The sequence below is a fragment of the Cebus imitator genome, unplaced genomic scaffold (assembly GCF_001604975.1).
Source record: "Cebus imitator isolate Cc_AM_T3 unplaced genomic scaffold, Cebus_imitator-1.0 Scaffold147, whole genome shotgun sequence".
In the NCBI taxonomy this organism is placed as follows: Eukaryota; Metazoa; Chordata; class Mammalia; order Primates; family Cebidae; genus Cebus; species Cebus imitator.
In genome coordinates this window covers 3,523,995-3,543,785 of record NW_016107462.1, presented here as the reverse complement: position 1 = coordinate 3,543,785, position 19,791 = coordinate 3,523,995, and the positions used below count along the sequence as shown (strand labels likewise).

The 19,791-nt window shown below is 36.7% G+C and overlaps 1 protein-coding gene across 11 annotated transcripts in view; it reads right to left on the bottom strand.

Moving 5' to 3' along the window:
- The window catches only part of MITF (melanocyte inducing transcription factor), a 222,923-nt gene that overhangs the window by 96,093 nt on the left and 107,039 nt on the right, over positions 1–19,791 (bottom strand). For 2 of the 11 annotated variants that reach the window (XM_017542789.2, XM_017542791.2), the window contains exon 1: positions 547–663. The exons of the other annotated variants lie outside the window; for them this stretch is intronic. In XM_017542789.2, the coding sequence (XP_017398278.1) occupies positions 547–602 (56 nt within the window). In that variant the 5' untranslated portion in view covers positions 603–663. Of the gene's footprint in view, positions 1–546; positions 664–19,791 lie in introns of those variants that run through there. 11 annotated transcript variants of the gene reach the window in all.

Sequence of the window (19,791 nt, the reverse complement as noted above, 5' to 3'; positions counted from 1 at the left end):
AAAAAAAAAAAAAAAAAAAAAAAAAAAAAAAAAAAAAAAAAAAAAAAAAAAAAAAAAAAGGAGAAACCAAAAATTCAAAGTGTTTACAATGGGAGAGTTTTGACAAATGTTACTACTGTATTAAGCACACTGTTTTCCTGAAGAAAATCCTGTTTTATTCATAGCAAAGCTGGGCTGCAGTCTATCTTGCAATCATAAATCAAGCTCTGCTCTAAGTCAGATTTTTCAAGCAGTCGGGGTATTTTTGTCATTATTAACTTAAGACCAGCATTCCATTTTAAAGGAGAGGGCAAAGATATTGGGCTAGCATTTCTATCTCCCACCCCCACCTCCACCCCCAAATTAGTTGTTATCCTTGTCATAGCCACCTACCAGAGGTTATAGCTGAAGCTGATTAAAGGCACAGTCAGAAGTAACAGCTTCAGTATTTTTAACTCCCAATAAAACCTTCTTTTCCTCTATCCTCCCCATTAAAAAAAATAAAAAACAAAAAACTGCTCCTATTAAGTGGTCCCGGGATTATTTCCAGAATAAAACTTCACTTACAGATATAAGCTTTCAAAGGAGCATGGCATGAACATCTGAACTCTAAGCGCCTCCATCTTTTTTCCTTTAAGGTGTTCTGCAAGCCCTTGGCGAAGAGTGAAAGTCAAAGTTAGTTCTGGCACTGCCTGTGTCACTAGGGGTGGCTCCTGATAAGGCCCTGGAAACTCCAATCCAAACACAGCTCTGTGCTAGAACGGTGCCTGGTGTCTGTCTGCAATAGCAGACCTGTTTAATCCAGTACCTACTGTACCTGCAGGACAAAAATGCTGCCTCACACCACAAAAGGGGCTACTCCAGGACCCAGGCACGGCCAGGGAGGCAGTCCAGCAGTCAGGCAAGCACCTCCAGAAGCTTATTTAGTCTTACCCAGCTTGGGTGCTGGCTGAGGCTTGCAGAAGCTGCACATTATTAGAGAACTTAAAAGGAGAGGTAATTTCACATGCCAGGGAATTTTTAACACTTAACGGAGTCACAGAATCTAGGAGGGAGGATTGTGGAACTGCTTGTGTCTCTTCTCAGTTTGGGAGATTTCGGATATCAACTCATCACACAGCTCTAGGCGTTTTGCATCTGTGTACAGGCATTTTTGGAGCTTGATAACTGCATATACCGTCCTTGCTGACAAGCTAGAGATCCAAAACAGCATTCCTTATCCTCAGACCCCAAGAACATTAGGAGGGTTGCCCTTGCCTGGTTCTGGTGGAAGTAAAACACAAACTGCTTCTATAGCCACCATCTTTCAGGACACACAAATCTTTAGGCCATAAACTGTTTATTCTTAGATTGTCGTCCAATCCAATTCTGAACACATTGGTAGACAAAAAGAAAAAACAGCAATACATGTTCTCAAAAAACACTTTAAAATGCAGACATGACAACATCAATATTATCAAATATTTATTCAGCTTCTACAGGACTCAGCACACCAAAGATGCCCTGCAGAGTTATGAAAATATTGTATATATGTTTCTCCCTACACACACTTCAAAGGTCACAACAAAGACATCTGATACTGATTAGCTGCATACTCTGGGCAAATTACTTCACCTCTCTGTGCCTACGTTGATCTCCAAAATATATTGTTGGAAAATAAAGCAACCTCTTTCAGCCATAATCAAACTTAAATTACATGATATAATGAAATTATCTTTTTTTTTTTTTTTAACTTCCTTCTAATACTAGGAAATATCTAGCCAGGAGTCTCAGCCAAACTATTCTGGTTCTGTTTATTCTCTGCTCATTTTATTCATTCTTTCTTTCTTTTGTTCAATAAATATTTATGGAACACCGCCTGTGTCCCAGGCATTGTGTAAATTCATGGAGTTTACAGTCTAGTGGGAAACACATATTAAATAATCACATAAATATATAATGATAAATGTCATAACTGCTGCAGAGAGGTGAAAAAGTTAAAATTTAGGTGTTAGAAAAGGCTTTCCTTAGGGAGGAACTTCTGGTCTGAGATCTGAGTTGGGGTGAGGAGAAGTGTAGTAGAAAAGCTTTCCAAGTAGCAGTAACAACATGTGTAAAAACCATGAGGTGAAAAGTTGGCAGGCAGACTCACAATCACTGAAGGGCATAGAATGAGGGAAAAACATGGTGCCCATGAGACCTACACAGTAACCAGGGCCAGACAATGAAAGATCTGGTAGGCTAGGGAAAGGTCACTGATTCTGTTTCAAGACGAACAAGAAACCACTGAGAGATGGCAAGCAGGGGAGTGATGAGCTCAGATTTGAGTTTTTAGAAAGATCTCACTGGCTGCTATGTTGACAGCCAACTGGAAGACTGGCAGAGCTAGCTACCGCAGTAGTCCTGGTAGGAGGTCATGATAGCTCATGGGAAGGGGAGAGGTGCAAAGTGGAGGAAAGTGGGCAGCTTGCTCATAAAATAAGGACCAATAAATAGGATTAGAGGAGAAAATTCTTCAACAGCAGTAATTGAACACTTTCTATATGCCAGGTACTGTGCTGGGTACTGGGTAAATAGATGACTAAGATGCTACACTATTTCTCTTACTAACCTATCCCACCTCTCTTCTGCCTCTAGCACAGTTTGGCATGAAAATCAAGAACATGGATTCCGATGTTGGCTTATCCAGGTTCAAATCCCACCAATTACTAATTACATGACTTTGTACATATTTACTAAACTTCCTGGGTCCCAGTTCTTTCATCTGAGAAAGAAGAAATGATAAGTGACTACCCATAGGTTATTGTTGGAACTGAAACAGATAACAAGTAATGTGTTCAGCATCATCTCTGATGTATTACATATGCTCAATTTTTTAAATAGCTCTTACAGTTACAATCGTGGCTAGTGCTATCTTTCCTGGGTTAATATTGACCAATCTAGAGAACTAAGGGAAATGGGACAGAGTACAGAAAGAAAGAAAGAAAGAAAGAAAGAAAGAAAGAAAGAAAGAAAGAAAGAAAGAAAGAAAGAAAGAGAAAGAGAAAGAGAGATCAAGAAAGTGGAAGAGCAAGAAAAAAAAGAAAGAATAGGGAATAACCATATCAGAAACTTTAAGGGATTATTTTCTAAAAAATCATCTCAGGGACAGTGGCACATGCCTGTAGTCCTAGTTACTTAGAGGAGGCTGAGGTGGGAGGATTGCTTAAGCCCAGGAGTCCAAGACCAGCCTGGGCAACACAGTGAGACCCCATCTCTTAAAAATAAATTTTAAGGGAATAAAATAAAGTTCAAGCCAGATTCTCTCTCTCACCTTACACACTATTTAGAGCCAAGTAAAGCTACAAGGCACTTGGGTACATTTTAGAACTGAAACTCTGATTTATTACATGCTCACACACGGGAAAATCTGCACCCTCCATGAGTTCTCAAATGTTGACCACAAAACCAATGGTATCCATTCCAACCATTCCCAAAGGGGGCACAATGTGGTGCCAAATGTTCCCGTGGTAGGTTCAGCCAATAATATCACCTGACTTTTTTATGCTGGACAATCTACCACCCCAAGAAACACTTCCATTTATAATTTATACAAGTACTTTAGAAATATCTAGCTTACATTACAGTTTGCAGGCAATCTTGGATACAGCAATGAAATGCCCACCAGCAAATGGACCAAAGCTTGCCTTAAATATGAACACATACCACCATATACAAAATGTTACATGCATTTCCCAGCACTAAAGTACTACGCCTCAAGTCATCATCCAAATTGACCAACACATGTCTTCGGGATGTCAAGAACCATGTCTGTTTGGTTTACTATTGTATCCCTAGAACCTAGTAGAATATAGTCTATGGGTTGATGAATACCTTTAAAATGAATCAATGTAATGTGTAAGCAACTGTCTTGGGTACATTTGTACTATTCAGATGTATTTCTTAAGTTTGTATATATATGTATATGCATATGAACACACATACATACAGAGGGAAAGAGAGAGAGAGACCCAAGTTTAAACACAAAATGAGAATCTGTAGTGGAGTTGAGGAGGAAAAAATAATATCAAAAAATTAAGCACAGAATGTGAATAAAAACATCACCTGTACTCCAACACTTCTGAAATAATAAGTACTACTCTTTGCCCTAAATTGTAGTAAATCAACTACAGTCATCAGAATTCTTACTGACCCTTTAAAAGCTGAGCCTTAACTAAAATGGGATTTAAAATAATCAACCATCCAAGTGACAGCCAGCTTTTTCGTTGGAGGCTAAACTAGGTTTCAGAATCTTTTTGGAAGGAAAAATTCAATCACTACTTTGAATGGGTTAGGGAAGAGATAAGGAATTTCACTTGTTATTCTGTCTAAAACTTAGCCAAAGAAAAGTCATGCTACTGTTTTATCACAGCTCAGAATTTTATTTTATTTAGGCAGTAAATATTTTATTGCCCACCCCAAGCACACCATATTTTCTTGTGTTCTTTCTTTTGATAGTCATTGTTCTTTTCAGTAAACTCATGCTTCTACTCACCAACCCCATAATAGTTAACACTTGAGAGCTTACTATGTGCCAGATCCTATATTGGCCCATGAACTACACACAATTTAGGAAGCATCTACTTGGTCCTGAAATGTTTCATTTTGATCCTAGCCAATGGTTTCCAAACCTGTCTTTCTATCAGAAACACCTGAGAAGCCTTCTCCTTACCCCACCTCCTTAAAATAAATTCAGGAGATTTAAAAAGTATTAAGGTCAAGGATCTTTCCCCAAACAGATGAGTGAGTGAGATTCTGCAGGTTTGGAATTCTCTGTTTTTTAAAAATGATTCTCATATGGTTCTAAAGTGAAGTCAAGTATAGAAACCACTAATACATAATATAACATTATAATATATATAGCTATATATAATATTATCTATGTAAATGTTCTCTTAAGAGTGGCAGGAAAATACTCAAGAATGGAAGTTCATTTTATTCGTTGAAGGAAGAAGTTACTCATACATTTTAATTTTTTAAAATATCCATGTGGAATGTTCAATGAAAGCCTTATTGTGGGGTAATTAAAGAGTTTCATCAAAGTAGTAACGAAACCCACAAAGTACTTTCAACAGTAACGCATACATCTCTTCTCCACATGCCATTACATTCACATTCTGGGAAAAGTCATATGCCACCGAAAGGCCCTTCAATCCAAACATGTATTGGTTTGCCCATTGGGTGTGTGAGATGCACTGATCTCAGTGCCACGGGGAAGATAAGGATGAAGATGCAAGAGGCTCTGCTTTCCAGGGGTTCACTTCAGAGAAACCCAAGACTCACGTGCACACGCCCATGGGAAGAGTGTGCAGGGAGGACAGAATGCTAGAGCCCTCTTCTTCCTCCTCTGAGATTCCTTCCCTGAGTTGGCCCCTCCTGATCTGGCAGATGAAGTTTTGCAGGTCTTACCTTTCTCCCTCAGAGAGGTCTTCACATATCATCCTTCCTAAAGCAGAAACATTTACTTTTGTTTTGTGCTCTTGCAGCAAGCTTCTTGCTTTAATAGCCCTTAATCCAACTTGTAATCCTTTTATCTATTTTTCTTGTGTTCTTAAGGGCAGGGTCCTTCGTACTTACCTTGTACTCAGTGCCTGATATATAGTAAGTACTCAAATATTTGCTGGATGGATGGACAGATGGATAGGTAGAAGGAAAGAATAGATGAATGACAAAAATGAAAAAAGATCAGGTAAGGAAGGATCTTTGAAGTATAATTCGAGGATGGCATTTAATTATGAAGAAAGTCAATAGGCATAAATGGAATATACAACTGTGTACTCTTTATTTGCAGGCTTTTAGTGGCTGAATACAGCTCACTTTCATGGATAAAATATTGGGGTACAAATTTTCAAGAAACTGGTCCAGCAGTTCTAATTTGAAATCGTCACAGCATGACTGAAGAAAATTTTTAATGACTACCTACTTGCAGAAATAACTGTGCAGTAGCACTCACGTTTATCTCTTTCATCCTGTTTCTATTTTTTTCTCCTACCAAGAACAGATCTGCCTGTAACAGTGATGTTACAGCATCCTCTCAAAGACAGTTCATTGTACCTGGCACCCAAAGAAACCCTTCCAGGTTAAAAGGAAAATGAAGAAGAGACTAAGGTGACCCCATGCAAACCTGACTGGGAGGCAGCCCAACATTATTAAAGAACTGTTAAGATGCTTATACAAACATCCGGAAGGAAAAATGAAATGTTTTTAAAAACTGTTTCAAAGAATCTGTCCTGGGGATAAACATATAATCTACAAAGAGGCATCTCAAATTCTGTCTAAAGTGGATTTTTAGTCAATTAATGAAGAAAAATATATAAAATATTAGTTTGACTCTTTCATTTAATATAATAATTAATACAACAGATTAATCCCTTACCTTAAACTCTCTGATATTCTCTCAGGGTTCATTTCAAAAGAAATACTTGTTCCTGCATTAAAGTTTATTTAGAGGCCTTTCTTGGTTATCTATAAATGGCAGCCAGTATTTGCAATAAGAAAACTACAATCTATAATATAAACGGAGTAGGTGAGACAACACGAAGTTGGAGAGAACACACTGATGAGATTATGCTGCTTTAATAATATTTTAAAATGAGAAATTTAGTAAAAATGCGATTTACTATCTTGTAAGGTAAATTAACAGGAAAAGATAAGGCTGTCGCCAGTGTGGGGGGCAAAATTATTCACAAAATGACTTTACAATAAATAAAATTGTCCACATCAGGATCTGAAAATCACGGTGTTTTTCTCTCAATTTATGGGTTAACATTTCACTCATTTAAAAAGAAAAATGTGGACATCTTTTTGACTGTTGGTAACTTTTTTTAAGTTATGAAATATATTGAAGGACAATAAGAATATAAATGTCTCTGCCTATCTTTTAAGGGTGTTGTGGATTGAAACAGGAGTGCACCACCATCATCTTCATTACAATATCAGTTTCTTCTTCCAAGCAGGAGTAAAGATATTACAATATTATAAAGCAACATGCAATTCAGTTGTAGAAATGGCCTCCGTGGACTACCTTAGCTAAGCTGACAGCTGCTGAGATGAACCCACCCGTCCCTTGATTTTATCTTATTAGGAGATCCCAGGACATCAGCAGTTCCATGGTCCATCTAAGTCCTTTCTGGTCCAAAGAGAAGCTAAAAGAAGGGATTGATATAAAGAAAACAGGGATACTCTGTCATCTAGATTTTGTAGTCTATTCATAGAAATTAAATGTTTGTATTCCAAGAAGTGAGCAGAAGGTAGGGAGACACTGTTTTTTGCAGACAATGATGCTACTGTGGAAGGTAGTATGGAAGTCACTGATATGCAAAAACTCCAATTTGTATAAGATGTGGCAAGGATCCAGGGCAGTGGTTTCAACCTGTGGGCAGCAAACTTCTGAGCGGTCTACTATTTAATAAATATGTCACTCCTATGGATATAAACTCGGCACCATTTGTCCAACTGGAGACAGGATAGTGTGGTGATTCAATGCAGATACACACACTACCCTTCATATCCTAGCTTTACTCTAGGTAAGGCATTCAACTTATGAGTCTTAAGATCTGCATCTATAAAATGGGAATATTAATACTACTTATTGCATAAGCTAATATTATGATTAAATGAGATAAAGTATGAAAAGTACTTAATATGAAAGAAGAAAAATAGCATTCAATGAATGCAACACAAAAAATGAGGACTCTATTTCAAAACTGTTAGGTAATGAAAAGTCAACCTTTAGAGCCTCAAAGAACTTTAAGTTCTAGGGCAAATAAAAGTTATTATTTGAAGACAATGCTTAAGGTAGTTTTGAATTTTGATATCTTAAGAGGTAGTAAATATTCAAAATACATGTAAGTTCATTCAGGAAAGGTATAGATAAATTTATGACTAATATATTCATACTGCATAACCAAAGACTAAATATTGGTGGTATCTGCAACTTCTAATAGTAGACAACAAACTATGCCTTTTCAGTGGTTGCCTTAGCTATAAACCAAATTCTGCTCTAGGAAACCTTCTGCTCTTATTCAGTGTACCAACTATAATTTTAATTTATATTTTTCTATGTAAACATACCCAGGAATCACATAGGAAGTCATGTATTTAAATAAGTAAAACTATAAAAAATCAAACCTCTTTATGCTAAATAAATCACCTTATGTTAAATTTGTGCTAACAGTCAAATTTTCCAAACTTTTAAAGAATCTCAAAACTTAACTCTCGTACTAATGACATCCTGTGTCAGTTATGCTGAGCAAACAGGATTTAAAATGAGAAAAATAATATTTGCACAAAAATCCTTCCTGTCTGTTGATTAATCATAATAAACTCTAATCAATCATAATAAACTCAATACACATTAGTTTCTGCATCTAATTGACACTCTAGGGAGTCTTACTTATAATCAAAGTGTATATTAATGTTGATAGTAAAATACTCAAATAACCAATATTTTAAATTAATAGTCTGTATAATTCCAAGGAATAGTACCATGAAATAGTATAAAAGAAAAATTAAATCCTTACTTAAAAAATTGTCACGTGTTCTCAAAAAAAGAAATGCCTGAAAAAGCTACTAAATTCTCCCCTTAACATTTACTATGTATTAATTACTTGCCAGATATTACAAGTAAGTCTGGTAATACAGATATAGACGATAACATAAACCCTAATTCAAGCATATCTTCCTCCTAATATCAAATAATATTGGCTCATTTTTAAAGGATATTAACAAAATCATGAATAAAAGCAGAAAGAGTCAAAATTATTAAAATCCATTCATTCACTAAAGAAATATTTATTGAGTACCTACTATGTCCCAGGCACTGTTCAACAGGCTTGAGATATATAAATGGCATATAATGATTATTAAGAGGAAAATGTTTTGGGGTAACTCTTAATGCTCAAATTATTTATTAATTTAAACAAACAATGTGAAAATTGCATGCATTTGCAACCTGTAAACACCATCCACAATGATATTACCATTACAAAGATGTTTGGTTTCTACACTTGATCTAGGATCATTGCATTTTCATTTCTTAGTGTTCTGGGCAAGAAATTGGAAAATTTGTAAAAAAAAGGATGAGATCATGTCTCTGCCTTATGTGAAAAAAAGAGGAGGGAGGAGAGAAAGGACATGAAGAATTATTTATCATATTGTCACACTGATAACTGCACATCAGATTTGCATATCATACCTCATGTTTATTATTAAATAAATCTTTTTTTATTTAAAGAAACAAACTGAGGGGCAGGGAGTGAGATGGGTATCTTGCCCAAAATCAAGAAGTTAATGTGCCACAGATCTGGAGTTTGAAACTCCAGAGCCCACACTTTCCTCTCAATGGTTCTCTGTTCCAAGTTTTTGTAATCTACACAATGAGCACAAAAGCAAACTAATTCTAAAATTAGAACCTTGGACAAGAGTTGCCTCTTTACTTGTCTGTACCCCACACTAGATTCTGAATTCCCTAAAGGCATGAACTATGTCTGTTTAGTTTACTACCTCATTCTTTCACCACATACAATTCCACACACAGAGAAGGCACTCAATAACTATTCATCAATAGGTTAAATAATTAATTAATTGACCATAATGCTTTTTCTTGGCCCCCTCTAACCATGATCTGACTTAAGAAGAAAAAAAAAAAAGAGAGAGAGAGAAAGAATGAAGCAGACTTACTTAAATATTTACACCAAGCATGAATTCAATTAATGGCATTTATTAGAAAGAAACAATGTTTGTCCTCAAATAACTTAATCTGGTTAGAAAAGAGACTAAGAAAATATGAGATTACAAGAAAGAAAAAAAGTAACCCAACATATCAACACAATTTATTCTTATTAATAGAAGAAGAAAGTTCTCAAAAAAGGAAATGATTATTCAAAAAGGCTTTGAAGGGGAAACAAAGTCTTTGGAAATTTGGGGGGAAATGATTGGCTTCCTTTGAGAAACATGGTAAATCTTAAACAAGGTTTCCCAAAGTATGGAATACAAGATGATCTCAAATCAAGACAGATAGACTTCACATTAAATAACCATGGAATTACACAGTGAGAAGGGCCCTTTCAAATTTCTTTCATCTAAGGGAAGTCTCTGTTTGATGCTAATATGTCTTCAATCTCTCAACACTTGCCCTTTGTTCCCAATAAAACTGAGACCTCAGACACCCGCCAGTCCAGACAATATACCTAGCAAGAACCTAACAATTTTCTTTCAGTTTCATTGCATTGATTTTAATACATATTTCCATTTGTGTATTATATTCCATGTATTATAACATTTCTTTAAAACATATAATATTTTAAGTTCCATGTGGTTTTTGCAAACAAAAGTAATGAAGTTAGCATGAGAATAGCTAAAATTCAGGAAACATTGATTGAGAGACATAAAGAATGTGCTAGAAACCTTCAGTGAAAACAAGATTAAACAGAGCCCCAAAATAGTGGCCCACTCTATTGTGATGAGAGGTTAATAGCTACAAAGAATTTCAGTCTGATAAAGAAAACCATGTAGAGTTCTGAAATCATAGTAAGTGAGCTCAGCCCTAATCTCTCACTAACTGTGAGAAGTGAGCATGACTCTTAGATATGATTCCATACAGGAAAAGTGGGAAGCTGGCCAAGTTGGAGTGAGAATATCACAATGGAAGTGACACGCTGTGTTTGTTGATAGTGCCTGTAAATAAGACCTCTGCCCAGGGAAAAAACAAAAAACAAAACAAGGCTGTCAGAATAAAATGTCAGGCATGCTAGAGGTTGATGCTTCAATATATAAAGACCTCTCCTCTAATGCTGTGAAGGTCACTCTGGCCTGGGTTATCTCCTGGAACAAAAATTTAGCTTACAGTCCAGTTTTGTTTTGGTTATCTAATTTCATAATGAAGTACCAAAAGAGATTCCTAGCACAGTTTTTTTTTCCTCCAGTGCTAGCTATATAGTACTTCATACACTAGATGGAGCCAGCTTTATAATGCTTTGGGACTCGTGAGCAGGTTTTGTGTTGTACTTGAAAAAAAAAATATCCTTACACAAAGTTATGAGAGAGCTATGTGCTAACTAAATATACTTTAAATGTTTTAAATTTTCATTTTAGAGGTCAAAAGGCCCTATCATTTTAGCATTTTCCATAACTCTTAAACCTAAATTAATATCAAAGTATCAACAATAGTATAAAATGTATATTTCAAATATGTATACCTTATAACTCATTGGTATTTAACTTCTTTATTAACGTGTATTTATTATTATAGCTTTCTAAACTAATTTCAAAAAGATGTGCTTTCTTTTTTTCTTTTCATTTTCCTTTGTTTTTCTTGTTTGCTTATGGGAAATGGAAGCAATTTTTAAATGCAATGCAATGAGCATTTAAAAATTGCTTCCATTTCCCATAAGCAAAGAAGAAAAAAAAAGGAAATTGTCAGTTTAGAAAGCTATAATAATAAATATATGTTAATAAAGAAGTTAAATACCAATGAGTTATAAGGTATACACCAGGGAGGTGGTGGAGGTTGCAGTGAACCCAGGTCGCACCACTGCAATCCAGCCTGGGTGACAAGAGCAAGGCTACGTCTGAAAATAAATAAATAAACAAGTAAATAAATAAAGAGGGAAGAGATCAATAAACTGAGGATTCCCTGTTTAATAAATGGTATTGGGAAAATTGGCTAGCCACGTGCAGAAAGCAGAAACTGGACACCTTCCTGACACCTTACACTAAAATTAACTCCAGATGGATTAAAGACTTAAACATAAGACCTAACACCATAAAACCCTAGAAGAAAGCCTAGGAAAAACCATTCAGGACATAGGCATAGGCAAGGACTTCATGACTAAAACACCAAAAGCACTGGCAACAAAAGCCAAAACAGACAAATGGGATCTAATTAAACTCCAGAGCTTATGCACAGCAAAAGAAACAATCATTAGAGTGAACTGGCAACCAAGAGAATGGGAAAAAATTTTTGCAATCTACCCATCTGACAAAGGGCTAATATCCAGAAGCTACAAAGAATTAAAACAGATTTAAAAGAAAAAAACAAACCCATTTAAAAGTCAGCGAAAGACATGAACAGACATTTTTCAAAAGAAGACATATATGAGACAAACAAACATATGAAAAAATGCTCATCACTGTTCATTAGAGAAATGCAAATCAAAACCACATTGAGATACCATCTCACGCCAGTTAGAATGGTGATCATTAAAAAATCTGGAGACAACAGATGCTGGAGAGGATGTGGAGAAATAGGAACACTTTTATACTGTTGGTGGGAATGTAAATTAGTTCAACCGTTGTGGAAGACAGTGTGGCAATTCCTCAAGGACCTAGAAATAGAAATACCATTTGACCCAGCAATCCCATTACTGAGTATATATCCAAAGGATTATAAATTGTTCAATTATAAAGACACATGCACACATACGTTCATTGCAGTATTGTTTACAATAGCAAAGACCTGGAACCAACCCAAATGCCCATTGATGACAGACTGGACAAGGAAAATGTGGCACATATACACCATGGAATACTATGCAGCCATAAAAAACAATGAGTTTGTGTCCCTTGTAGGGACATGGATGAACCTGGAAACTATCATTCTCAGCAAACTGACACAAAAACAGAAAATTAAACACCGCATGTTCTCACTCATAGGTGGGTATTGCACAATGAGAATACATAGACACAGGGAGCAGAGCATCACACACTGGGGTCTGTTGGGGGAAAATAGGGAAGGGACAGTGTGGGGTAGGGAGGTTGGGGAGGGATGACATGGGGAAAAATGCCAGATGTAGGTGATGCGGGGATGGAGGCAGCAAACCACATTGCCATGTATGTACCTATGCAACAATCCTGAATGTTCTGCACATGTACCCCAGAACCTAAAGTGCAATAAAATGTACATATGTATTTATAAAATAAATAAACTGAGGAATAATATTAGCACAATGCATCACTACACATCAGTGAACATGAGTGATATGTCTCCACATGGATAAAATCAAGACAGATGTGGAATGAAAAAAGAAGTCACATAGAATCCTGCCATATGACCTCATTTATTTAAAGTTCAATGTATAGTTTAACGATGTAGCCATAGATGCCAAAACTATAATGAAAATCAAGGGAGTGATTAGAACAAAAAGAATGATAGTTAACTCGGTAAGCAGTATAAGAGGAGAATACCTCAAAGACGAGGCTTCCAGAGGCTTCTATTTATTTATTTATGAGACAGAGTCTTTCTCTGTCACCAGGCTGATGTGCAGTAGCATGATCTCTGCTCACAGCAGCCTCCGCCTCCCGGGTTCAAGTAATTCCCCTGCTTCAGCCTCCTGAGTAGCTGGGACTACAGGCATGTGCCACCACCTTGGCTTATATTTTGTACTTTAGTAGAGATGGGATTTTACCATGCTGGCCAGGACGGTCTCAATCTCATCACCCCATGATCCACCCACCTCAGCCTCCCAAAGTGCTGGAATTATAGGCATGAGCCACTGTGCCCCACCCGGGTGCCTTTTTTCTAAGATGGATAGTGGGCACATGGTTTTTCATTTTATTGGTCTTTACTAAACAGACAGGTATTAGTTTCTATGCATATGATATATTTAATGATAATAATATTGAATATTGTTAGTAATGAAAAAGTTTAAAAATAAGGCATGTAGGGAAGAAAGAAATAGAGACAGCAAGTATAAATTACTCTTTAAAGGTATTAAGAAAAATAGTAGTGAATTTTGACATAATTGGCTAAGGTACCACCAGGGTCAGAGGTATCTCTTACTCTTCCTTCCCCTTAACCCTCCACGGAACAGTCACTTACCACATCTTATCTATCAGCCACCATCTCCGTCCTCACAGATATTCTGACACAGTTAAACTCTGGCCTGGACTACTAAGTTGTTCTGACAACTCCCCCCAAAACATTATACACCTACTACTAGATAACCCTTCCTAAAGCATAATTTCGATGTTTTCAGGCAACTATTGTCACAATATTAATGGTTCATCATGATACAATGATTGAATTTTTTTAAATATTTTATTAAGACTAGCAATCAAGCACCAACTTATCTTTCTGGACTTATCTATTGTAATGATTCAAACAAATATAAACAACTTACTCATTCTCTAACTTAGCTGTACACTCTTGCTTAGGGTGTTCTCTTGCCTGGAGTACTCTTCATGCACCATCCCTATCAAAAAACACTAAGTATTCTTCAGTGAAATGAAAGGGAGATGTATTACCAAATGTTGGTGAGGAACAGAGCAATTGGAACACTCAGATGCTGCTGAGGGTGTAAATTCATAGAAAGACTTTTGGAAAATGGTTTGCAGTATCTACAAAAAGCTGAACATATGCATGCCTCACAACCTAATAATCCCATTTCTTAGTGCATACCAGACATAAATTTATATGTGTGTTCACCAAAAAGCATATAGCAATAATGTTCATTGCAACACTGCTCATAATAGTGCAGAAATATAGGCAAGCCAAATGCCCATCAACAGTAGAATGGATAAAGGGTGACATAATCATACTAAAGAATATTCTATGAGAATCAACTGCTACAGACAAACAAGGGATGACTTTCATATACATAACGTTAAGCAAAAAAAATCCATATGTGAGAGTACATGCTGTATGATTTCATTTGTATGGAGTTAAATAAACTCAGACATGATTAATCCATGGTGTTAGAAGTCAGGATAGTGATTATACTCAGAAGGGGGGTTGACTAGGAGGAGGCACAAGGGTGCTAGTGATGCTCTATCTCAGAGATTGGCTGCTGGTTATCTGGTGAAAATTCATTGGGCAGTGCATGTGAGATGTGCATACTTTTCTGTGGGAATATTGTATTTCAATTTATGTTTACTAAAAAATACTTCAAAAATCTACCTATTTTTTAAGATTATTCCTTGACAAACCTTCCTCACTGTCTTAGCAATCTTCCTTGATCCCACCTAGATGCCTCTTTTTCCTCTTAGGTCCCATAATATAATTATAACCTTAAAATTGTTTGTATATGTTTGCCAAAAGAGATGATTACATAACTGAGTGCATGGATCAGTATTTCCTTTAGGATTTCCCAAAAAGCACTGCACTATAGCAGTTCATCAGAGGTTTAAATTAAATTTATGGAATTTAAATGACATATATTACCCTTTCAAAGCAACATTTCTTTGTGAGCATGTGAGCATATTGGGTAAACGCTATCATTTCCTTTTTAATTCTTTTATTTATATACATAAAAATTCACCTCCTGTTTGAGTTTTGAAATGCACAAAGCCATGTCACCACCACCACAATCAAGATACAGAACAGTTCCATCACCTCAAAATACTCTTTGATGCTATTCCTTTGTAGTCAAAACAGCCGCCATCTCCAATTCCCAGAAACCACCTATGAGTTTTCTGTTCATATGTTTTGCCTTTTCGAGGATGTCATATAAATGGAATCATATAGTGTTTAGGCCTTAGAGTCTGATTTTTGTCCCTTAGCAAGTGCATTTGGTGTTCATCCATGTTGCTACAGGTATCAGTAACTTGTTCTTTTCTAGCACTAATTAGTAATCCATTGTATGGATGAACCACAGCTTATTTATCCTTTCACTAGTATGAAGACATTCAGGCTGTTCCCAGTTTATGGTGATTATGAAAAAAAAGGTGCTACCCATCTTTAATATTTACCAAAGAAAGAAAATTTGCAAGTGGCTGAGCCTAGGTCATGGTTCCCAATAACAAAAAGAAACAGTACGTACTTAAAAGAAACCTATGAGAAAAGTATAAGTCAACAATATTCCTCCTACATCAATAAAATCCAGCTCATAACATATTTTCTATAAAGAGATTTTAAACTACCTTTTCTATAGTTGGTACACATTAATGAGCCACAGTTCAGAAGTATCCAACTAAAGCATCTTTCTAAAGGTTCCTTCTTGCTAATGTGACCCCAGTGACCAGGGTATTATAAATAACTTTTATGTCTTGATCTATGTGTAACTATTCGTCATTGCTGTGTAAATCAGCAGTGATACCCGACCAGCCTCTGCCTTTCATCTGACCTACTGTACTCATTTGTGATGCACAGAGAGGTTGGCAAGTGATGGGCCCAGCACTTGAGGGCTCCATGAGCATGTGAAGAAACAGGCTACTTAGATGATTATGCAGAGGGGGTGGCTACAGCTGCACTTATTTCTGTTGATTTAAACACAAAACAACATATGTCCAAATCCTCGGGGGCAGAGTATCACAAAATTTCCATTAGCTGGCATTCTGGGTGTCTGTCTGGGGGGCCTGAGCCACTGTCTGCCCAGGGTCAAGGCCACAGGGAATGGAAATGCCCAAGAAAAACATTTTAGGGAGGTGGCTGCCTTGCACCTGGCACCATGGGTAATGAGAGCACATTGGTTATCAGTCTTTAAGACTCGAAAGCAGCATGCAAACAATTTTTGCTTTGCAGGTTTTTGTTTCTCTGCAACAGTCACTAGGAAGATCATGAGAACCTCATTCTTTGCCCTCTTTCAAAAGGTTCTCAAGTAATAATTATAATAGCAGCTAATTATGGAAGGTATACTATGTATTCCCATGCTAAGCATTTCACATGCATTACCTTATTTTAATCTTCAATAACAACCTTCTACCTTTAATATTATTATAGTATCCCTTTTACCAATAAGACTTTGAGAGACTGTATCACTAGAGAAAAAGTTTGCAAAGAAGGAATTCAACCCAAGGCACAGCTGGAATCCAGATCCTATGTTCTTAAGCCACAGGCTATACCACCTCCTTGTCTAACTAGTAACTACATTCATTCAACTAAACACTCCAAAAATATTATACTCTTATATCCATCCAGGGAAATATGCATAAATAAGATATGCTCCTTTCCTCTGAGTGCTCATTACTTATGAGAGAGTGGGGAATCCTATAAACAATAATACCTTAATCGTTTTGCTCAAATACTTTTCTGAGACTCATATGGCAACTACAGACTCCAGAGAAAATTCACACAGGCATAGACACAAAAAAACTCAATTGACTGCTCAGACTATAGGTTAAGAATCCCTGAAATACTTAAGTAGCTGACTACAAACTGCACAGAGTTTTGATTAAGATAAGAACAAAATATTATGAGAATTCAAAGGAGAGACTCCAGGGTAAAAAAAAGTCCTGAAGATTGAGAGGTTTAAGCCAGGCAAAGAAATAGGGATGGTGGACCTTCAATGAAGACGTGCATGCTAGGAAAAAAGAGCTAAAGAGGAAACAGGAGGAAAGCAGGGAAAGGCAACAGGCCGTGTAATGGTCCAAGTAAGAGTTTCCTACTTCTAGGAAGGATGTGGTGAGAATGAGGTATCAGAGACCAGGCTCTGGAATCAGAGAGCACTAGCCTCAAATCCAAGCTCTTTCCATTTCTCATTAGCCCTCTAAGCTTCAGTGTCCTCATCTGCAAAACGTGCATAAGAACAGTCTGAACTTCACAGGCTGTTGTGGACAATGCATGGATTAATGCTTATATGCACTTCACACAGAACCTGAAGAGCAAGCACTGAAAACACTATAGCCATTATTATAAACAACATTATCATCACGGCTACCACTACCTTGGTCACCAGAGCCTGATACGAACATGGCATCACAAAGGGAACTCCTATAAAACAGCACTATAACTGAAATCCTTAATTACATCCAGGCCATCCTGCTTTGTTCATAGATAGAGGAGGTACTGTAGAAGAATCTTTGACCAAGTAGTTCCTGTGCAAAAAGCCATCTCTCAAAATGCTTCCTTTGTCTACTCACACTTATTATGATTAATGAGAATATTATTTATTCTCATTAATCATAATCATGTGAGAAGTATATCTAGAGAAGGGGGGAAAATTATAGACGTCTTTGGGATGTCTGTGGTGGGTTTGTCTTTGAACATCATCAGTGTCTGCTCTTGCCTTACGTAAGGATAGAGATCACAAGCCAAGCAGATGTTACATATGATTGTCATTGCCATCATGTTCACAACGAGCATCTGAAAACATAAATTTTTGCAAAGCCCTTTTGCACTCAGTCTTTGTCACCACTCTGAGCATGATATTACCATGCAAAAAGAGAAAAATGGTATAAAATATTCTACTCAATTCTTCTTCTGTATTGTGTCTTCAGTAATCATTTATTTTAAATTCTTCCTGTGGTCTAAGAGCTGACATAAAACATCATACTGGAATCCATCCATGAGTGCTCGAGGAAATGTGTGGAGAATATTGTGTTTTGATACCTCAGCCATGGTAATAGACAGAACATTCATGAAACCCTTGCTCTTTAAAATATTCCATGGCCAGCCAATATTTGTCAGAGTGATATTGCCATAGAGTCAGCTCTGGAAAAAATAAAGTCATGAGAAAACACAACCATTTTCATCTTCACCAGAACTCTGGCCAGGATAACTGCTTATCTCTGCCATCTACACTGACACCATCGACAAAAATCACAATGTTCCCCTCATTTGAAAGCACACAAATGAAAGGAAAGTGTAGGGTTCCAGTAATGCTGAACCCAACAGACTGCTGTTACAAATTCTCAAAGCTTTCTTCCAGCTTTAATTTTGTTCTTCAGCAAGAGCATAGTAATAATTGAGTTCATTCTACCTACACTGAAAATAAGCAGAGGAAAACCTAATTGTTCAAGAACAAGAATTTTTTCATGATATAGAAAAAAAGGAAGGAGTTGAGGCTGATGGGAGAGAATGTGACCAGCACATCATTAAATGTGGAAACGGCTCTTAGGCTATGAAGCATGTGGGATTGGGAACATGGTAGTTAGTAAATATCCACATGTTATCTGAATCAAAACTAGAATTCCTGTTATGAAGGGGTTCCCCCATGGCTTTTAGAAAATCTGAAATAAAATCTCAAGAAACTGAATCATGGCAAAGTCTTGGAAGAGACCATAAGAAAGCCAGAGAAGCACGAGTTATGGAGTAGACCTTTCTCTCCATCTGAAACCTGTTCCATGTGAAAGAAGTGATTTTCACCAGGAAAGATCATCAGTCACTAATGCCACTAACAAAATCCATTTAGCCACTTAGTGAATGAATTATTTTCATACTTCTGTTTTTATAACTACTAGTTATCCTTCTCTGTATGCAACACACTGCAGGAGTTAAAAATACAACCCCTGCAGTCAAACTACTTGGTTCTGCCACTTACTAGCTCTGACCTCATTTCCCCATCTGTGAATAAAGATAATAACTAAATGAGTTAAGCAAATAAGACATCATCATTAGGTCTGGACTTCATGCCACTTTTTAGCTTTTCAATCTCCTCTAGCTCTAGTGTGTACTTCTTGGGAAGGAAAGAGGCAGAAAGGATGTCTTTCCAGGGTGACTCCAAAACTGTCTTCTGTTAAAGCTTAAAAATACATCCTTTGATTTTATTCACTCTTTACCAAATATGTACTGAGCCCTTACTCTGAGCTCACAGGTACTATATTAGAGGTTGGGATACATCAATGGGAAAAAATTAATACAACAACTAAGACACAATCCCTGCAGTTAGTCTGGTTCCTACAGTCTCATTGTCCTTCTAGAGGATGACCAATATTTAGCTGAATTTAGAGGACTGTCTTCCAATCAATGACACTAATGCCCTCAAGAGGAAACAGTCAAAGGTCATAGTAATCCCTTTCCTGGTCATAATAATTCCCAGTTCGATGTGTAGATGTGTCTTGCTAAGAGTAGAAAATATGGAATCATCATTGAAGAGAAATTCCTTGGGCACATGTTTCAGGGCTAGGCATCTTCCTTGC